Source organism: Leucoraja erinacea, chromosome 8, assembly GCF_028641065.1.
Source record: "Leucoraja erinacea ecotype New England chromosome 8, Leri_hhj_1, whole genome shotgun sequence".
Classification (NCBI taxonomy): Eukaryota; Metazoa; Chordata; class Chondrichthyes; order Rajiformes; family Rajidae; genus Leucoraja; species Leucoraja erinaceus.
In genome coordinates, this window is record NC_073384.1 from 63,690,429 (window position 1) to 63,711,491 (window position 21,063).

The 21,063-nt window shown below is 42.8% G+C and overlaps 1 protein-coding gene across 5 annotated transcripts in view; it reads right to left on the reverse strand.

The window, feature by feature from the left end:
* rtn4a (reticulon 4a) overlaps window positions 1-21,063 on the reverse strand; it is a 63,115-nt gene that overhangs the window by 8,701 nt on the left and 33,351 nt on the right. For all 5 annotated transcript variants that reach the window (XM_055639840.1, XM_055639841.1, XM_055639842.1 and 2 more), the window contains 3 exons: window positions 11,882-12,089; window positions 11,280-11,418; window positions 2,168-2,237 (listed from right to left, as the gene is read on the reverse strand). In XM_055639840.1, the coding sequence (XP_055495815.1) occupies window positions 2,168-2,237; window positions 11,280-11,418; window positions 11,882-12,089 (417 nt within the window). The remainder of the gene's footprint in view (window positions 1-2,167; window positions 2,238-11,279; window positions 11,419-11,881; window positions 12,090-21,063) is intronic.

Here is a 21,063-nt window from a genome sequence, read left to right on the forward strand (position 1 = left end):
ACAGCCTCCCCCACCAATCGCAACACCAGCAATCTTAGTGTCATGTGTAAACTTACTAACTCATATACATTTATATCCAAGTCATTTTATATATCACAAAACAATTGGGAAAAACATTATACACCCTCCCTAATCAGTTGCAGTTGAAGAACAACTGCTTTCCGAAGCTTTTGCTCCAGAAAAAACATGGTAGTTACTTTTAATCCGGACAAAATTACAAGAGCGCACTTGAAATCCCCCCGAAAATGTGGTGCCTAGGCCTGGTGAGGCAGCTGATCTTAACCTCATTGGAATTTCCACGGCTGATCGGCAGATTGAATTTGCTGGCTGCAGCCAGACCTCTGGAACTCCAGCTCAGTTACACGGCCGATCGGCAAGTTGAATTTGCCCCATGCGCTCGAGGCTCTGCAACTCTGGCCCGGTCGAAGCCAGCAAATCCGTTCCCATAGGCGACAGATCTGTTGCCATAGCTGACATCTGCAGTCGATTGGTGAGTCGAATTTGCTGCTTGTGACCAGGGCTCTGGAGTTCTGGCCCTGCAGGAGCCGGCAGATCTGTTCCCATATCCGATTTCCATGGCCGACTTTGCGGAAACTTGGGCCCCCAAGACCAAGACCTTGTTGGTCCATCAAAATGGATTATACGGCAAGGCTCTGGAACCAAGGGTGCCGGAAAATAGGTGGTGGATCTGTAGTAACTTGCAGGCGCAGGTTTGTCGCAAACAATAAAAAACAGTATTGTGTTGACAACACTCATCTAATTATTTGACAAAATAAGAACTCAATGCTCCAAATAATCTTGAAATCTACCAAGTAAAACTGACTTAGTAGAGCACCCAGACAGGTATCAAGCCTGGTGCACAGCCTCATGCCAAGGTTTTGTAAGGAGGTGTAAAGGTCCTTAGAACTATTAAGATTCATTTCATTGCACTTTATGTGCAATGTGATGAATAAAACCGTATTGTATTGTATTGATCGCTTAAACGTTTTAACAACAGGCAAATTAAATAATAAAATGTTGCGAGATTCAATGGACTCTGTAGAGAACTCCAGAAACGCTGGCTAGAGTCAGCAGTTCTTTGCTTTATGAAACTGACGATTGAACACCTTCTCCATTTTCAGATCTCACTCTGTCACAATTAACCCAACCCCACAAAGACAATTTGGAGAAGCAGAATATGAAGTTTTCCGCAATTTATTAACTTATTAGTGGCTGAAGTGGAAAAAGTGCAGATCACACACAGGAACAGGAAATCACTGCCAGCGGCTCATAGATACCCACATTAACATAGTCTAAAAAGTTAGTCAATTTAATAATGCAATGCTAAATTGGACTGCCACAACATTTAGACCAATGTATCCAGATGTTGTCTTGACAAGCACAATACAAGATTGTGATTTGGAGGTCCTTCCATTTAATAGCAATTATTGAAAGGCCACATTAAACCAAAATTTGGATTGAAGAAACAGACATCCCAATGTTGGAGATAGAAACAAAATAGTTCCTAATTGGAGGTCACAGTTTAGTTATTAAATACAAAGAAAACAATTTCCAAGTGTCTACAAAAAAGGGAATAAAGTTGTTGATTAAATATGAAAGTAAAGGGCAAGTAACAAGCCACTTTACTGTGTAGGGAATTGGATGCAAAAGAGAGATAACATAGAAGTAGTGTGAATGGGTTGATACACAATGTTGGAGTAACTCAGCGGGCCAGGCAGTATCTCTGGAGAGCAGGAATGGTTGACATTTGGGTCAAGACCCTTCTTCAGATCCAATGAAGGGTCTCGACCTAAATTGTCACCCATCCCTTCTCTCCAGAGATGCTGCCTTTTGTGTAAACCAGCAAGGACTCGGTGGGCCTGTTTTCATGCTGTATCTCTCAATTAAAACTAATTGAACAAAAACGTAACACATTTCACATATGAACACTGTGACGCAACATTTCACAAAACTTAATGAAATCCACAAATGAAAACACTACCGCAAAAATGTTGAGTTTTAAGAAAGAGAAAATGCCAACTTTTCAGCAAATGCATTTTAACCAACTATACTCTTAAGAAAATATTTGTATTTAGATTTTAAGTGTGAACAGTTAAAGTTCATAAAATACTTTTAATGAGTATAATGGAGGAACAGAAATACATTCAGAGAATTGGTAAAGACTTACCTATTATCAGCAGAGTCAACCCATTAAACAAGGCACCAACATATGTGAGCAGCCACATCAGCACTGAAAACTAAAATAAAATATACTTAAGCATGCAGTTCACAAAGCAACATCAAAACCAAATACACACCTGTCCAATTGTAATTTCTAGTAAGCCATCGTATATTACTTCTACATTCTAACAGCAGCAAGCAGAAAGAATCTGTCCTATTTCACAATGCAGAATGCTAAACGTAAGAAAATGGCATTTTAAGTACCTGCCAAAGAAAATCATTGATTCAAAATTCAGAAATGAATCACATTAACCACATCCCCATTTGCCAGTATTGATAGATCTTCAAAGAATTTACAAAGATTTGCCATGTTGCCTCAGAGGTGTGCCATTATCAGTCTGATTACCCTATTATCTAAACATCAACGCAGAAAGCATTCAGTGAGGTGAATCAAGCCGACACGTGCAGTCGCTCTCCAAAACTACTGTTTGTTCTCCAAAACCACCCGTTTGTCTCCAATGTTCAGAAAACCTATAATTTACAAGTGTGTGCACTGCATCTTATAAGTCAGGAACTCACTGAATGCCAGATGTGAACATGAGCCCAACTAAAAAAAAAAGCGAAGCAAAAAAAAAGGCAGGACAAATCATGGCTGGCAACAGATGACCTCAGGCAAAGAGGTTCACTGATAGGCAGATTGTTGGATAGAGGCAGGTGAGCACAAGAAGGGTACATAGCTGGGAACTCTGAAGCTAGTTAACAGGCGGAGTTGGAGCTAGTTGGAGGGTGGGCAAAGGTGGTTGAGCCAGACCCCTGAGTTACTCAAGCATTTTGTGTCTATCCCAACTTCTATACTCAACAACTTGACTAATGAGGCCAATGTACAGAAAGGCTTCTTGACAACCCCATCTACTTGTGGTGCCACTTTCAAGAAAGCATGTATCTGCACTCCTAGATTCCTCTGCTCTGCAACATTTCCCAGGAGCCTGCCACTCACTGTGAAGGTCAGATTCAGATTCAGATTCAGATTCAATTTTAATTGTCATTGTCAGTGTACAGTACAGAGACAACGAAATGCATTACAACGTACTCTGGATTGACTTCCCAAAATGTAACACCTCTCACTTATCTGCATTAAGCTCCAATAACCATTCATCAGTCCACTTGCTCTAATAATCAAGACCCTGTGGTAATTTTTGATAACCATCTTCACTATCTACAATACCACCCAATGTTACTTATTTGAGTGTCATTTGCAACCTTGCTAAGCATGCCTTCCATATTCCAATCCAAATCATTGGTGAACCACAATCATTAGCACCAATCAGCACAATCAGCCCAGCGCCAATTCCTGAACCACACCAATAATCACAGGCCTCGTATTCGAAAAAACACTTTCCACCATTACCTTCGGCGTCCTTCCATGAAGCCAATTCTATATCCCGTTGGCAAGCTCTTCCTGGATCCCATGCAATCAAACATTCCAGAGCACTACCTTGTGGAATCGTATCAAATGCCTTCCTGACGTCCCTATGGACAATATCTATGGCTTTGCCATCGACCACCTGTTTGATTACTACTTCAAAAAATATATATATATATTTGTAAGACACGATCTCCCAGATATAAAAGCATGCTGACTACCATGCACTTAATCGGATGTTACTGGACTTTATCTTGTACTAGACATTATTACTGTTATTGTGTGTCTGTACATTGGACGGCTTGATCATAATCACGTGTAGTCTTTCCGCTGACTGGATAGCACGCAACAAAAACGTTTCACTGTACCTCGGTAAACATGACAATAAATTAAACTATCCCTAATCAGCTCTTTTCTTTCATCACCCAAACTTTTTTACTCCCAACCTGCCTCACCCTTCATTCTCACAGGAATATGCATGCCCTGAATTCTTGTCAGCACTTTTAAAAGCATCCCATTTTCCAAGCATTCCTTGACCCACAACAACCTGCTCTAATCAACTTGAGCAAATTCCTGTCCAATACCGTCAAAGTTGGTGTTGCCCCAGTTCCACATTTTAACTCTGTGGCCACCTTGAACTGCTAAGGATTGAGTTGATGGATCAATGAAGCTCACATTGTGGTTGTCCACATACACACTGCACAATGTTGGTCAGAAGGCAGATTAACATGAAACAAGATATGAATGTCTATCCAGGAGGTGCAAAAGACTGCAGATACTAGAATTGTGAGCAAAAAACAAACTGCTGGGGATACTCAGCTGGTCAGACAACATCCATGGAAGAAAAAGATGTTGAGGTTTCATGTCGGGATCCTTCTTCAGGGTCTGAACCTGAAACATCATCTGTCCATTTTCCTTCACAGATGCTGCCTGACTCTCTGAGCCATCCTGCAGTTTTTGTTTTGTTTTTGCTCATAAATGTCTATCCACAGTGGCGCAGCAGTAGAGTTGCTGCTTTATAGGGTCAGAGACCAGAGTTCGATCCTGACTGCGGGTGCTGGCTGTATGGAATTTGTACGTTCTAACCGTGACCTGCGTGGGTTTTCTCAGGGATCTCCGGTTTCCTCCCACACTCTAAAGGTGTAGAGATTTGTCGGTTAATTAGCTTGGTATAATTGTAAATTGTCCCTAGTGCGTGTAAGATCAGTGGTCGGCACGGACATTTTCTGTGCTGCATCTCAAAACTAAAAACTAATAGCACCTGCATTGATATTGTCATCTCCATCTTTCTTCTCAACAATTCTGAGAGTATGCTACTGAATTGTCTTCCTCATTGGAGTGGCTATCATCACAGATACTTTCCTTCATTAATAATGCTAACGCCTCCTTTCAAGTTAGGCCTGCTCTTTTGGATCATACAATCTGGAATAATGAACACCCGTTCCTGGTTACCCTCCAAACACGTCTCCATAATAGCAATTAGATCATGTTGCAATCTGCATTGGCAACTCATCTCTCTATATATCTAGTTTGTTTCTCTTCTTGGTCCTAAATGATCAATCCATTTTGAAGAAACTAGCTGCACCCATACCAACTTATCGTTCATCCTTCAGTAGAAAAAAAAATTGGCTCTAAAAATTATAACTCCGACCCCTCTGGATAAAATCAAGTTACCTTCATTTTTTAATTTTTAGCGTTTTTTTTAGGTATATTCTATCAGGAAAGACCGGGGAATCATTGATCAGCATAAAAAGTTAGTTTGGAGGGATTTTATGGCTTTTAAAAACTTAATAAGTCTACCTGGTCGATTTCCCAACATCGCGGAGGTACACTCAATCCGAAGAACTTTTTTCCAAATCCAGGGATCCATTGATTCCATAAATGGCAACCTTGAAAGTAAGCTAAGGGCAGCTGAGGCCGCCTTTCAGAAGCTCTTAGCAGCCACTTTATAAACAACCGTGACATCACCCGGTATGGCATAGGACTGCACAAGAATTAAAGTTTACCCCTTCAACCCCCCCCCCCCCCCCTTCACATAAAAGTCCTCCAAACAACGGTTAAAATCTATTGTTTAAGTTAGGAGGCACCGCTGCACAGACCTGTAGCCAAGTCTTTCGGGTCATTCGCAACTATTTTAAAATCATTTTTTTCGCTCCATTCTTCAAATTTGTACTACTTGAACAATGTTTTAATTTTATTTCAGAATTAACATTTATAATTTCTGGATTAAGATATTTAAAAACACTGAAAATTATTCCAAGTCAGAGACTATCGTTTAAATGAATCACACAAGCTATAATAACCCATCTCAAGAAAGCCAGCTCTAAAGAGTGACTTATTTGGTATAGTTATATAAACAAATTCTGTAGCAGTTTCCTCACTTATGTGCCAATGATCCCAGCCAGCTTCTCCATTTACTGACTGATGAATTTTAATCAGACACACAAATCAAGGAATCAAAGAAATCTCCAAGGGCTGAAGTTACAAGTCATACTTCCAAAGAGTGGGGTAGGAGATAAGGGTTTCCATTTACAGGACATTGACACCTAAACTGGGGTTAAAAGGGAGCTGCACCATTGTAACACACTTCATTTGAATCAAGCTGGCACTAATGTCCTAATAAGTTGAATAACAAAGGTTGCACAGAAGACTGGTTTCTATGTTTCTAAGACCAGGAGGCAGTATTTTAGCAATGTAGATTTAGAAAATTAAAGAGACAGGACAAGGTGACAAGCAGTGAAATAGGCAATAACAGGAATATATCAGAATGGGAAACAGCATACAAACACGAGTATAACTCCTATTACATTAGAACAATTAAAAAACTTCAATTTTGTCTGTTTATCTGAACACACGCACAATTTGGAATTAATGATACATGGAGAAATAAAGAAGAAAAGCCATTGCATCAACATGGCTGCAAATTGCAACATTAAATATTGCAGGTCGCACAACTTTAACCTGCCCAATCTCTTCCTATAACTCAGGCCTGGCAATATTCTCATAAATCATTTTCACCCTCTTTCCATGGGATTTTAACTGAAATATAGAACGTTTTTCTACGAGTGCAGGCAAGGTGACCTACACACATTGTTCAGCTCTTCACTTATAATTGCCCTAGAGAATTTAATGTGAGAATGTTTTATGACAATAAGCGAGTTCGGTATTCCGACTGTGCATGCCCAGGTCATAGGTCACTGGAGACAAAACATTCTCGGCAGCTGAACTGCTGCGTGTATACAGACATGCGTTTCATCCGCAGTCAGGATCGAATCGGGTCTCCGGCGCTGCAAGCGCTGTTGAATTGCTACTGGAGTTAGCGACACTAGTTCTCCCTTTTCCACTGGTCCATGCAGAAATCTTAACAGTGACAATCTAATGAATCACGGTCCAGTCCCCCTTAGCCTGGGTGTATGTATGGGTTCCATTCTCACTCGGGCTGCCCTCCCGGGTTATACAGGGAAGAACCACGCACCCCTCTCCTGCATAACCCCAGGAGGCAGATTTGTGAGCGGAGTCTCACTACCTTCCCCGTCCCCTCCCGAGTGTCCCATCCCTGGTGGCCGGAGATGTCCAGGGTGACCCTGGACTGATGAGACACCATCCCGGAGCAGTGGCGGCCCCAAGCTTACAGCCAGCGTGGAGAAGAAGCACTAACTCCAGCTCAACTCTGCTCAACTCCCGAAGAACCCGTTCCCCGACGAGCCGGGAAATGTCAGCTGCACCTCTCGCCTTATCTAGTGGCTGTTGGTTAACCCCCTCGGTCCTGGCGAATACCATGCACCAGTCATCAATGGGGATACACACAAAATGCTGCAGTAACTTAGCGGGTCAGGCAACAGCTCTGGAGAAGCGGCTTGACCTGAAACATCACCTATTCCTTTTCTCCAAAGATGCTGCCTGTCCCGCTGAGTTACTCCAGCACGTTGTGTCTACCTTCGGTGTAAACCAGCATCTGCAGGTCATTTGTACAGAGTGACGCCTACCTGCGGGTAAAAGCGAGGCGGCGGGGAAAGGAAGATGTGGAGAGAGAAACTCGCTATCGTGGCTTCACTGCAGGTGACACCCCGTCTCCGCAGGAACTCCCCGGCACTAAGGCTAGGACAATCCCCCCCCGGACTGGAGGGAAGGACTAGGGAACATTGCCAGACTCTGCAACCAATGTGCAAACCCCGGCACTCCCCGCGGAATTTTAAACTAAATACACCTGTGAGCAAAACACAAACATGCACGTCTTTCACCCCTCTCCTCTCTCCTCTGGTCCAGTCTCTCCCGTCTGCCACTCACATCTGCTCCCTTTCTCTCGCTGTCACATCCCGCTCTCCCACTACCTGGCACCCCCGTTCGCCTTTTTTTCTCCCGAATGAACTTTGACAAATCCCATGATTCCTTGCGTTTTTCAGAATACCAAACTCGTTTATTAAGCTAAGCAACTCTGCAAAATCCATAAACAGAACTGCTCTGGCAGACCCATTGTTTCAGCATGCTGCTGTCCCACTGAAATCGTTTCCACATACCTCGAATTCATCCTATCTCCCCCCTGGTCCAATTCCTCCTGACCTATGTCCAAGACACCTCACATGTCGTTCTTCTCTTCAATTATTTCCATTTTCCAGGTCTCCGTTCCCTCATCTTTACTATGAACGTTTAGTCACTCGACACCTCCATCCCCCACCAGGAAGGCCGTTTCTTCCTCGACCACAGAACCAGCCAGTCTCCCTCTACCAACTCTTCAACAACTTCTCTGCTTCCTCCAAATCAAAGGCTTAGCTATGGGCACCATCTGTGCCTGCCTTTGTTGGGTACGTAGAACCCCTGCTCCAGACATACACCGGCCCCTATCCCTGAACTCTATCTCCGCCACATTGACAATTGCATCGGGGCTATCTCCTGCACCCATGCAGAACTCATGGACTTCATTAACCTCATTACCAATTTCCACCCTGCGCTCAAATTCAGTTGGAGCATCTCCGACATTTCCCTTCCTTTTCTTGATTTTACCATCTCCATCACATGAAGTAGACTCTCAACTGACATCTATTACAAACCTACTGATTCTCAAAGCTATCTAAACTACACTTCTTCCCACTACTCCCAATTCCTCGGTCTCCACTCCATATGCGCCCAAGATGAGGTGTTCCGTACGAGAACATCAGAGTTGTCCTCATTCTTTAGAGAACGAGAGGTTCTCCTCTTCTATTATAGATGAGGCCTTCACATGGGTCGTCTTGGTATCCCGCAGCTCCACTCCTGCTCCCCCTCCCCTCAGTCACAACAAGTCAGAGCTCCCTAGTTCTTCCCCTGGTTAAGTCATCCCTCCCCAGGTACCATCCCCTGCGACCGCAGGAGATGCAACACCTGCCCCTATACCTCCTCCCTCTACTCCATCCAAGGACTACGACAGTCATGTACTGCATCCGCTGTTCTCGGCATGGACTCGTATATCGACAAGACCAAGCACAGACTGGGAGATCGCTTCGTTGAACATCTTTACTGAGTCTGCCTTAGCCAACGCAATCTCCTGGTCACCAAAAACTCCCCTTCCCATCCTGACCTTTCTGTCCTGAAAGCAAAGTGGAGGAAATGCACCTTATATTTCACTTGGGCAAAATATAACCCAGCGCTGTACTGCTTCATTTCACTGTATCTACACGGTATCATCTTTTCCAGAGCCAACAATGGACCATTATGGGTTTCACCTTTCTTTGATCATTGTTGCTAGCTTGGATTTCTTCTTTTCATACCTTTCATGCATTTGATCTCTGTACCTTTTCATACCTCTAGTCTCCCTCTGCCCTGATTCTCGGTTTGAAGAAAGGTCAACCCAAAACGTCACCTATTCCTTTTCTCCAGAGATGCTGCCTGGCCTGCTGAGTTACCCAAGTATTTTGCACCCATCTTCAACTCAATCTACTCAGAAGATAAAGCATCTTATGGCTTCATGAACACATTTAGATATGAATAGTAGATATCAAGATAGAGAAGTTAGGCAATCGGCATCTCCGAGAGGATGTTTAGGTTGCTCTGCCTGACATTCAACGATGTTGCTATTGCAAATCCTCCCACTATTACCATTCTTTCAACTAGGATGAGGGGTGTAGAGAAATCATTAACCAGAAAATTGAACAAGCCACAAATATTGTAGCCACAACTGCAGGTCAGAAACTGGGTAACTTCTAGTGAATAAGTCTTGAAATATTTCCATCATCTACCTTTCAGAAGCCAAGGATAATTCTACATTTGATAATTGATATTTGGAGATACAAGAAATTGCAAGTGCTGAAAGACTGTGCAAAATAAAAGTGCTAAGGGAACTCAGTATGTTTTGTGGCATCTGTAGAGGGAATGGATATGTTCTGGATCAGTATCCTTCCTCAGATTCCAATAATACCAGATCAGCTCAAACCCATCTGCAAGAGATAGTATCCCATTCACCAACTTACCATTCCTTAGACATAATGATGGTGTGCACCATCTTCAAAATATGCTATGCCCAAGGACCCCACTAGAGCATCTCCCGAATCTGTAGATTATTACTATTTGAAGGACAAGGACAGGAGTGTGCACATGCACAAATACATACCCCTAACAGGTTTTCCTCCAAATCTCTATCCCAAGTTGGAAGCACATCAACCATTGCCAAGTCTGTGGTCATCATTTTGCCCTACAGGAATTTTGCTCTACAGGAATTTAACAACAGCAATTTGTGTACATTTTAAAAGCTTTAAATTGACAGATCTGATCCATTAGTGTGCCAGCAGGAATCTGGAAATAATCAATCTGTGCCTCTGCCCTCTCTCTCTACCACCTTCCCTCTCTAGCCGCGCCTGCGAGTTGGAGGCAATGCGTGAGTGGATAGGGCAAAAGGAGCAAATGAATAATATTAATAAAATATCATGGGGGTGTGTGTGTGTGTGTGTGTGTGTGTGTGTGTGTGTGTGTGTGTGTGTGTGTGTGTGTGTGTGTGTGTGTGTGACACACAGCAGCAGCCCCCCCCCCCCCCCCCCCCCCAAACTGCGCGTTGAGGGGACAGGACCCAATGGGTCCCACTTGTTACCTTTAAAAGGTGACCCTGTGTGCCCTAACTTTAACTTTAGGAAGTCTCACTCAATGAACAATGGGAAGACAACATCCGGTATATGACTCTGGCAAAGGACATTAAATACACTACCCAGAACAAAAAATTCAAACCATTACAGTTTTTATTATACTGTGCAGGGGGGAAAATCACCTACTTTAAGTTGCTCTAAAAAAACACTGTTATCAAGCTTTGTCACCCCTAATTTCAAGACGATATCCAATTTTGTTAAATTAATTTTTAGTAAAATACCAACAATTTCCTTACACAAGGTGTTTAAGATGAGACCAATCAATTATCTCATCAAAATTTAAATCGGTTGTATCATAACCAGAATGATTTTCTCTTTGTAGATGCTACCTGCTCAGCACGATTAGAAAATTATTTATTTCAGTTACACTTACATGAAACGGTGTTCATCATGCACTCCTGCACTGCTTGCAGAACACCTCTGTACTTACTGAAACTAATAACTGAAAGCACTGCCAAGCCAAGTTACACAATGTTACAGTGTTTTCTACCTTTAGACTTTTAACATCTACAGTATTTTGCTTTTGAACTATTATGGGCAATTTGATAACATGGTAAAGTATTTTACCTACAAAATAATTTACTTGCCTTCAGGGAATCCACCAAGTCTTGAACAAGAAACAGCCGTCTTAATTCAGTAATCACATGGTTAACATGTCCTAGTCCAATATCACTATACTTGTGTACCAATTCATCAGAAACAGCAACATCTTTCTCCAAGCAGGCCCTGATTTAAAAGGGTGAGGTTGTAAGGAAAAGAGAAATTAAATAAACAGATTTTCAACAAATTGTAATTTTATTCCCATTCCAATTTTTAATATTAAAAATCATCTCAACAGACTTAATGCTCAATTTAATTGTATCAATTGATCATTTTATCCATGTGTTTTCCTTGCAGTATACATTTAAATATTGAATGTTACATTAAAGTATGAATACCTGAAGGAAAACATGAAATGCCTGTTTTAATTATAGTATAAATACCTCTGGGCATGAAAAAAAAAATGCTATTACAAAGTACAGGCCATGTACATCTTACAAATATTTAGACACAAATACAATAGTATATACTGCACATTGAAGATACATTCACAATGTTTCAATAATATCGCATGTGCATCTACAATACTCAGTTTTGTTAACACAACATGCAGGATAAGTAGTCCATTTAATTACACGAATTTACTTACTTGAAAGGGTGTCCATCATCAGACTTCTGCACTGCTTGCAGAATACCTCTGTAAATCCTGAAACTAATAGTAACTGAAAGTACAGCCAGGCCAAGGTACGCAATTACACTGACAATGCTGAAAATGGTCATAGACAGCAACAAGAAGAGGCTTGCACCAAATACTAGTCCAGTCTTCTTAATATCACGCCAATAGATTAAGTCCACAACTGTTAGAATAAGAGAGAAAAGAATTAGCATGATGCATAAATGCTTCCACAGCTTAACATTTGCAAACTTAACACAGCCTAACTGATACAAAATATCATCTCATCATCAATTTATTAGTTAGGCAAGAAACCAGGATGAAAACAGATGTAATAAACACCTAAATTGAAAAGCATTTTAGATTGTTGTGGATGGGTGTTTAAGTAGAGCTAATAGGACTTGATGTTTCAATCCCTGTAATAAGTTGGCACTCTTGCTATTTGCAGTGGGATTGGAGTGGTGGAAGGTAGGGTAGGTACGTCATTGGGGTCAAGAGGTGGGCACCCTCCTTTCATTGATAAGCCCACAACATCTCCAGAGGGCTCAACGGTCATATCTGGCGTCACCCACTAACGTTTTGATCTTTTCACCAATGAACATCTCTAAATTGCTGTGCCAGCTGGTGGGATCATAGCCGATCTGACTAACCTAATTTCCACATCTACTATGGCAACCACTTGTACTGGGCTCATCAAGTTTCGCTCTTTGCTCACCAATATCTATAAACTGCTTTCTCAGGTTGGCAGACTATGGCAGTGGAGAATGGCAGTGATCTATGCTCAAGCAGCAGTCCACAATGCTAATCAAATAATTGGCTGAGCAAATATCATATTTACAATTCCGACAAAGTCTTAAGGGCCTGTCCCACCAGCATGCGACTGCATGCAGCGAGCGCGACCTAACGTGGTCGCTTGAGCCATACAGCCTCGCGGGGCCGGTCCCACTTCGATCGCCGGCGCCCTATGGACATCGCGCGGGGCTCCGAAAAACTGACACTGTCCAAAAATTCCATGCGGCAACGGCCTGTCGGCCTGCAGCCGCATTGAGGCCATACGCAGCGCCTCGACGGGCGGATGCAGCTTCTCAACGCCGTACGCAGTGTCTTGACGGTGTACGCCTAGCGCGTGACATTGCGCGATGATGTCACCGACCGGCGTGCCGTTGTGTGATGACGTAACCGCCCGACGCCATACGACGTCCAAATTCAGTTGGCCCGCCTCCTGCCCAGCTGATTGGTGAGTATGATGTCGGGACCAGCCCTGCACAACTCCAGACGGCTCCGCGGTTGGAAGTGGGACCGGCCCCAAGAGACCGTACGCTGCAAGCCACCATGTTTGGTTGCGCTAGACGCATGCAATCGTATGCTGGTGGGACAGGCCCTTTAGTGGTTTTGTCAATGAGTGGGGGGGGGGGGGGGGAAGAGGAGGCGTGGGCAGACAGGAACATGGCAGATGAGGCATAGCCTGAGGGCAGGAAATGCTTTTGAAAGAGGGTTTAGGAAATGTTAATGTTCCAAGAGAACTGGATATCTTCATGCACAAGTTCTTGAAGTCACACGTGCAGATTGGGAGGGCGTTAGCTTTTATTACTGGAGAAATTACCAAGCATGGTAATGAAAAGATCTTGGTGTAATTATAAGGAGGCATTGTGCAGTCACATCTTTGGTATTTGTAGAGTTTTGGTCTCCATGCCTTGCCAAGGGGGTGGAGGGAAAGAGTGATGTCGTGCAGTGATAATTCACGAGACCCATTCTATGACAGAGGAGGGAGACAATGCAGTGGGAAGGAGGAAGTTAGGCAAACTACTGTTGGTCTCGGGAGTTTAGAGGGAAATGATGCTTCAATGCACAATTCAACATTCTTACAGGGCTGTCAGTAAGCTGGCTGTGGGATGATGTTTTCACCATTTTTGCGGGTGCAATCTGGTACCAGTGGGAAGGCCGGGGGTGGGGGTGGTTGAAGCATTTGGGACCAATTTGGAGAGAGATCATTTTACATTGGAACACCCCATTGAGTTAATGCAAAACAAAAATGAATAGATTTCTGGGCATTCGAGGAATCAAATGATATGGAGCAGAGCAAGAAAATGGCTTAGAAAGTAGATGATCAGCCATGAAAATTATAAATGGTAGAACCGGCTCCTAGGGGCTATTTCTCAAGCTCCTCGACATAGAAAGAGGTAGTGGGAGAAGAGTCAAGATAAAAGACTACATAAACCTTATTTAGTGGTATTTCAGTATTATTAGTAAAATTATAACAAGTGGTCGACCAAAGATACTGACCAAACAAGATTCAAATATGTTCAAGCTGATATTAATTGAGATACAATTACACCAGGCAACAGCATATTTAATCTTAAATGCTAAAATTCTCTCTGACTAAGATGCAGGTACAATTTCTGCAGAGAAAAGTATAATACATCCTCCTGCCATGTTAATAATAATCAAGTTTTAAAGAGCCTACTACCACATTGTAGCCCTTCAAAATTGTGTGTGCGACAAAGCCTGGTAGGTAATAGGTTGATATGGACGAGGGAGGTTTTTGATAGACAGACGGTCACTGGTCAGGGTGCATTTGGAGTATTGTGAGCAATTTTGGGTATCATATCCGAGGAAGGATGTGCTGACCCTGGAGAGGGTCCAGAGGAGGTTTACAAGAATGAACCCATGAATGAGTGGGTTAACATATCATGAGCATTTGTCAGCACTGGGCTTGTACTCGCTGCAGTTTAGAAGAATGCGGGAGGACCTCATTGAAACATACCGAATAATGAAAGGGTTGGTTAGAATGGACGTGGAGAGGATGTTTCCACTAGTGGGAGTCTAGATCTAGAGGTCATATAATTAAACAATGTTCCTTTAATAGGAGGAATATCTTTAGTCAGCGGGTGGTGAATCTGTGGAATTCTTTGCAACAGATGGCTGTAGAGGCTGTCAATGGCTATTTTTACGGCACAGATAAGATTCTTGATTAGTACAGTTGCCAGGGGTTATGGGGAGAAGGCAGGAGAATGGGGTTGGTATGGAGAGATAGAGCAGCCATGATTGAGTGGCGGAGTAGACTTGATAGGCTGAAATATCTGCTATCAGTTATGACATCCTTGAAGAGCTGAAAATTGTGAAGCTAGTTGGGGGGGGGGGGGGGGGGGGAGGGAGCGATAGGTGCAATTCCAGGTTGTGCATGGGCGTGGAGGGGGGGCGGGGGGGGAAGAGTCGTGGGTGAAGAAGGGAGAGAGGAAGGAATTTGTAGTTACCTAAAATTGGTGGATTCAGTGTTCATACTGTTGGGTTGTAAGCCACCCTAGCAGAATATAAGGAGTTGTTCCTCCAGTTTGCGCATGGCCTCACGCTGGCAATGGACAAGGTCCATGACTGAAAGGTTAATCTGGGAATGGGAAGAGGAGTCAAAATGGTTAGCAACCGGGAAGTTCCAGTCGGCCTTGGTGGTCCAGGCACAAATGTTTAGTGAAATGGTCACCGAGTTTATACTTGGTCTCGCCGATTTACAGGCCATATTGGGAACATTGGATGCAGTAGAATAGGTTAGAGGAGGTGCACATGAACCTTCATCTCACCTGGAAGGAGGCGGTATAGGGACAGGTGTTACAATTCAGGGAAGTACCTGGGGAGGGAGTGGTGAAGTTAGTTGTAATGAAATCAACAGGAAGCATTTCCAATGAAGTTGTCAATGTTGCGGAGAAAGTGTACCTGGTGCGAATGTACGTTTGGAATGAGGACTGTTCGATGCAACTGACATAAAGGCAGGCATGGCTGAGGCCCCTGCGAGTGCCCATGGCTAGACCCATTCATCCTGTAATAAAACAACATTTAAATAATACAATGTTTTCTTTCTTCTGATCTTCCCATTCATCCTGTAATGATCCCCATTCATCCTGCACAGACCATCCGATCCACACCGTACTGACCCCCCCCCCCATTCATTCATCCTGTAGCGATCCAACCATTCATCCTGTAGTGATCCCCCCATTCATCCTGCAGACCCTCCGATCCACACTGTATTGACCCACACCCCATTCATCCTCAACCTCCCATAGATCCTGCGCTGATACCCCTGCCCCATTCAAGAAGAATGGGGGGAATCAGTCTGAAGAAGGGTCTCGACCCGAAACGTTGCCTATTTCCTTCGTTCCATAGATGCTGCCTCACCCGTTGAATTTCTCCAGCATTTTTGTCTACCCCAATTCATCCTGTGCTGATCCCCCCCATTATTCTGTACTGATCCACCCCCCCTCATCCTGTACTGAACCCCCCATCCATCAGTCCTCACTGACATCCCGTGCCCCCCCCCCCCCCTCATTCCATCCCCATACCTGTGATCCCCCCCTGTAATGAGCCCCATTCAACTCTTCGAACATCCCCACCGCGCTCTCCCCTCACAATTTTCACCTATTCCAACCAACACCCTCCACTAATTCCCACCCTCAATCCCCATCCTGCAATGCCCCCCCCCACCCCCCCCCATACCCCTGCCCCATTCAAGAAGAATGGGGGGAATCATCCACCCCGTTGCCTATTTCCTTCGTTCCTATTGCCTTCCTGTGCTGATCCCCCCCCCATTATTCTGTACTGATCCCATCCTGTACTGAACCCCCCATCCATCCTGCACAGCCCCCCCCCCCCCCCCATCCCCATACTGATGCCCCCCCCCCCCATTCAACTCCTCAAACATCCCCCGCACTCTCCCCTCACAATTTTACCTATTCCAACCCCACCCCCCCCCCCATCCATTCCGCAGTTATTGCCTTCCCACCCACCCCCCCCCTATCTATCCATCCTGCACTGATTCACACCCCCCCCCACCCGACCCTATTGTGCTGGACATTTCTTCAGAGCGAACATTGACTATGTTTGATAACAGAATGCAATCAATTGTGCTTTAATTCCCAATGGTATTATTTGTTTTAATCCATAAAGATGGATTAATCAAATTGTGAACTCGTGAAACATTAAACCCACAGTATTCGATTGTCACTGCTACCGTTGACACGTTATTACAGAATTCATTTTAAAGGCAAATCAATGCTCTTAATATGGAGTATTAGTACTGTAGTTATTTAAAGAGCAACATTCATAACTATACGTTGGGTTTATCCAGGTTTTACTTCTACAGTCAGTCACATACATCACAAATTTGGTCAGGAGATGTTTCAGTTCAAATTTTAACGTTAATTCTGAAGTGTGAATGATGGAAACAGCATTTATCAATAATTTTTTTTTAAATCTGGTGCGTACAAACTGGGTATCTTCATTGCTGTTCACAGCACATACATCTAATCTGAATGTCCGGTAATGTGGCGTTTTGACACCTTTAAACATATTACCAAAAGAACATTTGCTGCAGTTATGTCCTTTGACCATCTCTTGTCAGTTAGTGTAATGTTTAACCTGTCAGATGGGTATAGTCAGTTTTAACAGCTATTATCATAAAATGCCTTTAGAAATTCCCTTGCAACCTGTATATTTTGTTGTGGATAAATTATGTGGGAAGCAAGAGTGTTTCTGTACCAATAGCAATAACGACCCATGCTATGGCCATGTCATGATAATTTTCGGTCCTTCACTGAAAACATGCTTGCATCAATCTGTAGTGTGCATGGTTAAGCATATATGTTACCATGGTCCAGGATTTATTGACACAGGTTGACACATTGACACATAAGAAATAATCCAACCACATTTTTGTTTGGAAGTGGAAAGAAATAATAGAAATTGCATTCATTGCAATGTGTAAAAAGAGTTGAGATATTGTATTATAATTTTGCTGCATGTCATTATGGTATATATCATGTCTTGATTGGTGAATATGTTTTGTTTGTGGCTTTATTTCAAGCAGAAATAATATGTGAATGCTTCACTGAGCATAATTCCGACTGGTAACTACGCACTTCAAGCACATTATTGCACGGGTCGCGCAAGCCATCTTCAATGACCACCTAAACTGTCATTTGGCAACCTAAAAAGCTGCCTAGGTTCCCTGGCTTGCAACAGGGAAAAAAAGTTAAGCGAGAGTCCTGATGTCATGGAGATTGTTATATTTTTTTGCCTGAGAAATGCTTTAAAACGAGCTGAGATTTTTTTTGTAAAGGCAGATTTCATAAATCAGGTAATTTGCAATATGGGGAATCCCTGTACTAGTTTCAGTCCCACAAGTCCCTTGCCTGATAATGAAACAGCAGATTAAAATATATTCCTAATTTAAACTAATCAAAATGCGAAGACATAGAAACATAGAAAATAGGTGCAGGAGTGGGCCATTCGGCCCTTCGAGCCTGCACCGCCATTCAATATGATCATGACTGATCATCCAACTCAGTATCCTGTACCTGCTTTCTCTCCATACCCCCTGATCCCTTTAGCCACAAGGGCCACATCCAACTCCCTCTTAAATATAGCCAATGAACTGGCCTCAACTACATTCTGTGCCAGAGAATTCCAGAGATTCACCACTCTGGGTAAAAAATGTTTTTCTCTTGTGTGTTAATTTAAATACATTATAAATGTCTCTCTAATTTTGCTATAATATTGGTTACCAATTACATAACGCAAAGATAAAATCTTTCACAAAATATGGAATACCAGGGCCATTATACACAATAGTCCTAACTGTAAAGAATCGTCATGAAAGACTAAACTGCTCAAGATTATCAGATTTTTCTCTAGACAGCAATTAAATCGCTTAACATACCAGTCATTATTTTAAACTAAGGAGAGCAGCTAGAGCAGTGGTTCCCAACGTGGGGCGTACGCCCCACAGGGGTTCAATTTGATTTTTAAGGGGGGCAATTGAGCGTGACTGAGGAGGTCTGGGTCCAAATTTTCGATTTTTTTTTTTGGGGATTTTCCATCAGGTAAACGTATACAGTTTATGTTTCAGATGTTATTTTGAGTAAATAATTGTTTTTGGGTAAAAAAGGTCTTTATTGTGTAGTTATTACATAATCACCGGGCCATCGCTCTTCATGCACGTCGCACGAAGCGCGCGAGGTCATGGGAGAACCTTATTTATTGAATTGGATTTAGAAATGCAATTCAAAGAGCTTTTGCTAAGTTACCCTTATAATATCCATTTCCTCCGTTTTCTCTCAAGGGAAAGCAAGGGGGGGGCATCAGGATTTTAGAGGTGATTAGGTGGGGCATGGCCAAAAAAAGGTTGGGAACCACTGAGCTAGAGGAACTTAGCAGGAAAGGCAGCATCTGGGGAAGGAAATGGATAGACAATGTTTCAGATCAAGACACTTTATCTAGACTGAAATTGTAGAGCAGCACCCGCATTCTATCGTGCCTCCATTTAGTGCTCCACTACGAAGCGAGGCGACAGATAGCACAATGGGCTAAGAGTTCGGCTGGCGACCGGAAGGTAGCCGGTTCAAATCCCGCTTGGAGTGCATACTGTCGTTGTGTCCTTGGGCAAGACACTTCACCCACCTTTGCCTGTAATGGAATGTAATTACGGCGGCAGGCGCGGGCACACCGCGACGCCCTGTGTCTCCCTTTCAAGGGAGATGCTAAAAATGCATTTCGTTGTCTCTGTACTGTACACTGACAATGACAATAAATTGAATCATTTCATTTCATTTCATTTTTTTTCATTTCATTTCATTTCATTTCATTTCATTTCAATTACACAATTGAAATGACACCCCCAAAATGTGATATATACTTGCAGCCAGGATATCAAACCATGGTGAGAATTCAAAGGTAGTAGAGTCCCAGTCCTTTCCTTAATTAGTAGGAAGGAACTACAGATGTGGTTTAAACCAAAGAAAGTCACACCATGCTAGAGTAACTCAGTGGGACAGACAGCATCTTTGGAGAGAAGGAATGGGTGATGTTTTAGGTCGAGACCCTTCTTCAGAATGAAGAAAAACTTATTTGCCTGGAGAAGGGTCTCGACCCAAAACGTCACCCATTCCTTCTCTCCAGATGCTGCCTGTACAGCTGAGTTACTCCAGCATTTTGTGTCTATCCTTAATGAGTTGTGTATAAATCTGTAAAGACAAGACTTAGCATTTAACTGCAAGGCTTTACAAAGTCAAATGCCCCATTAAGATAATAAAGGGAAGTCATACAAAACCTTCAATTTAATTCCTTTCGAACTCAGAAGCAGAAGCCAGTTATAAATCTCGTGCTCAATAAAACCTTTCCTTACACCTTCCAATCTTGCACACCAGTGCATTTGCCCTCCAACCCATCAGGATTCACAAAATTAGAATACATACTTTCAATTATCACATGATATCATAACTTTTTCTTGATTATAGTTGTTGTGCGTTTAATGCCCCATTTACTGCTCAAATAAAAGTCCAGCTGTAATCTTTATTCATTATTTCCTCCAAATGCACAGCGGCGTAACTGCTGCCTTACAGTGCCGGAGAACCTGGTTCGTTCCCGACTTTGGGTGTTGACTGTGCGGAGTTTATACATTCTCCCTGTGACAGTTGTTTCCTTCCATATTCCAAAGACATGTGGGTTTCTAGGTTAATTAGCCTCTAAATAGCCTCAAGTGTGTAGGGAGTGGAACTAGTGTGAATTGTGATTGATGGGCGGCATGGACACAGTGGGTCGATGGGCACGTTTCCATGCCGTATTTCTAAACTCCAGAATATTTTAACTAGAGTTTTCCGTTTCTTGCTCCAAATGACATTCAATAATTTCAACGGTTATACAAGATCTGCAGTGAGCATTTGAGATATCTCGAGCTGATAAGCACCTTTAAAAAAGCAGCTTTTGGACACCAATTTAGCTAGTTATTAACTGAATTGCTGTTATCATCCTCCAAACAAAGCTAAAAACATTACTCCCATGATTTAGAATAGGTGTGCTATGAGGATAAATTGTTTTAATCCTTTAAATGTGCAGATACTCAGGAGTTGATTATATTGTACTATTATGATGGTATTGTTAAATAATTTATTTTTATCATTTCATTGTCAATAATGTAAACACAAATGCAGCACAAATTTTAATAATACTTGCAAATAAAATCAGTTCAAAAGAATGCAAATCATGACCCGACGCCATACAAAATACTGCAGGCAATATTTGGTATGCATTTGCTGGCATCTGCTCCACCTAAAAATAGCATCAATACAAGCTGCAACCAGCATGCTGATCTCATCCAATTACCAGCTCTCTTT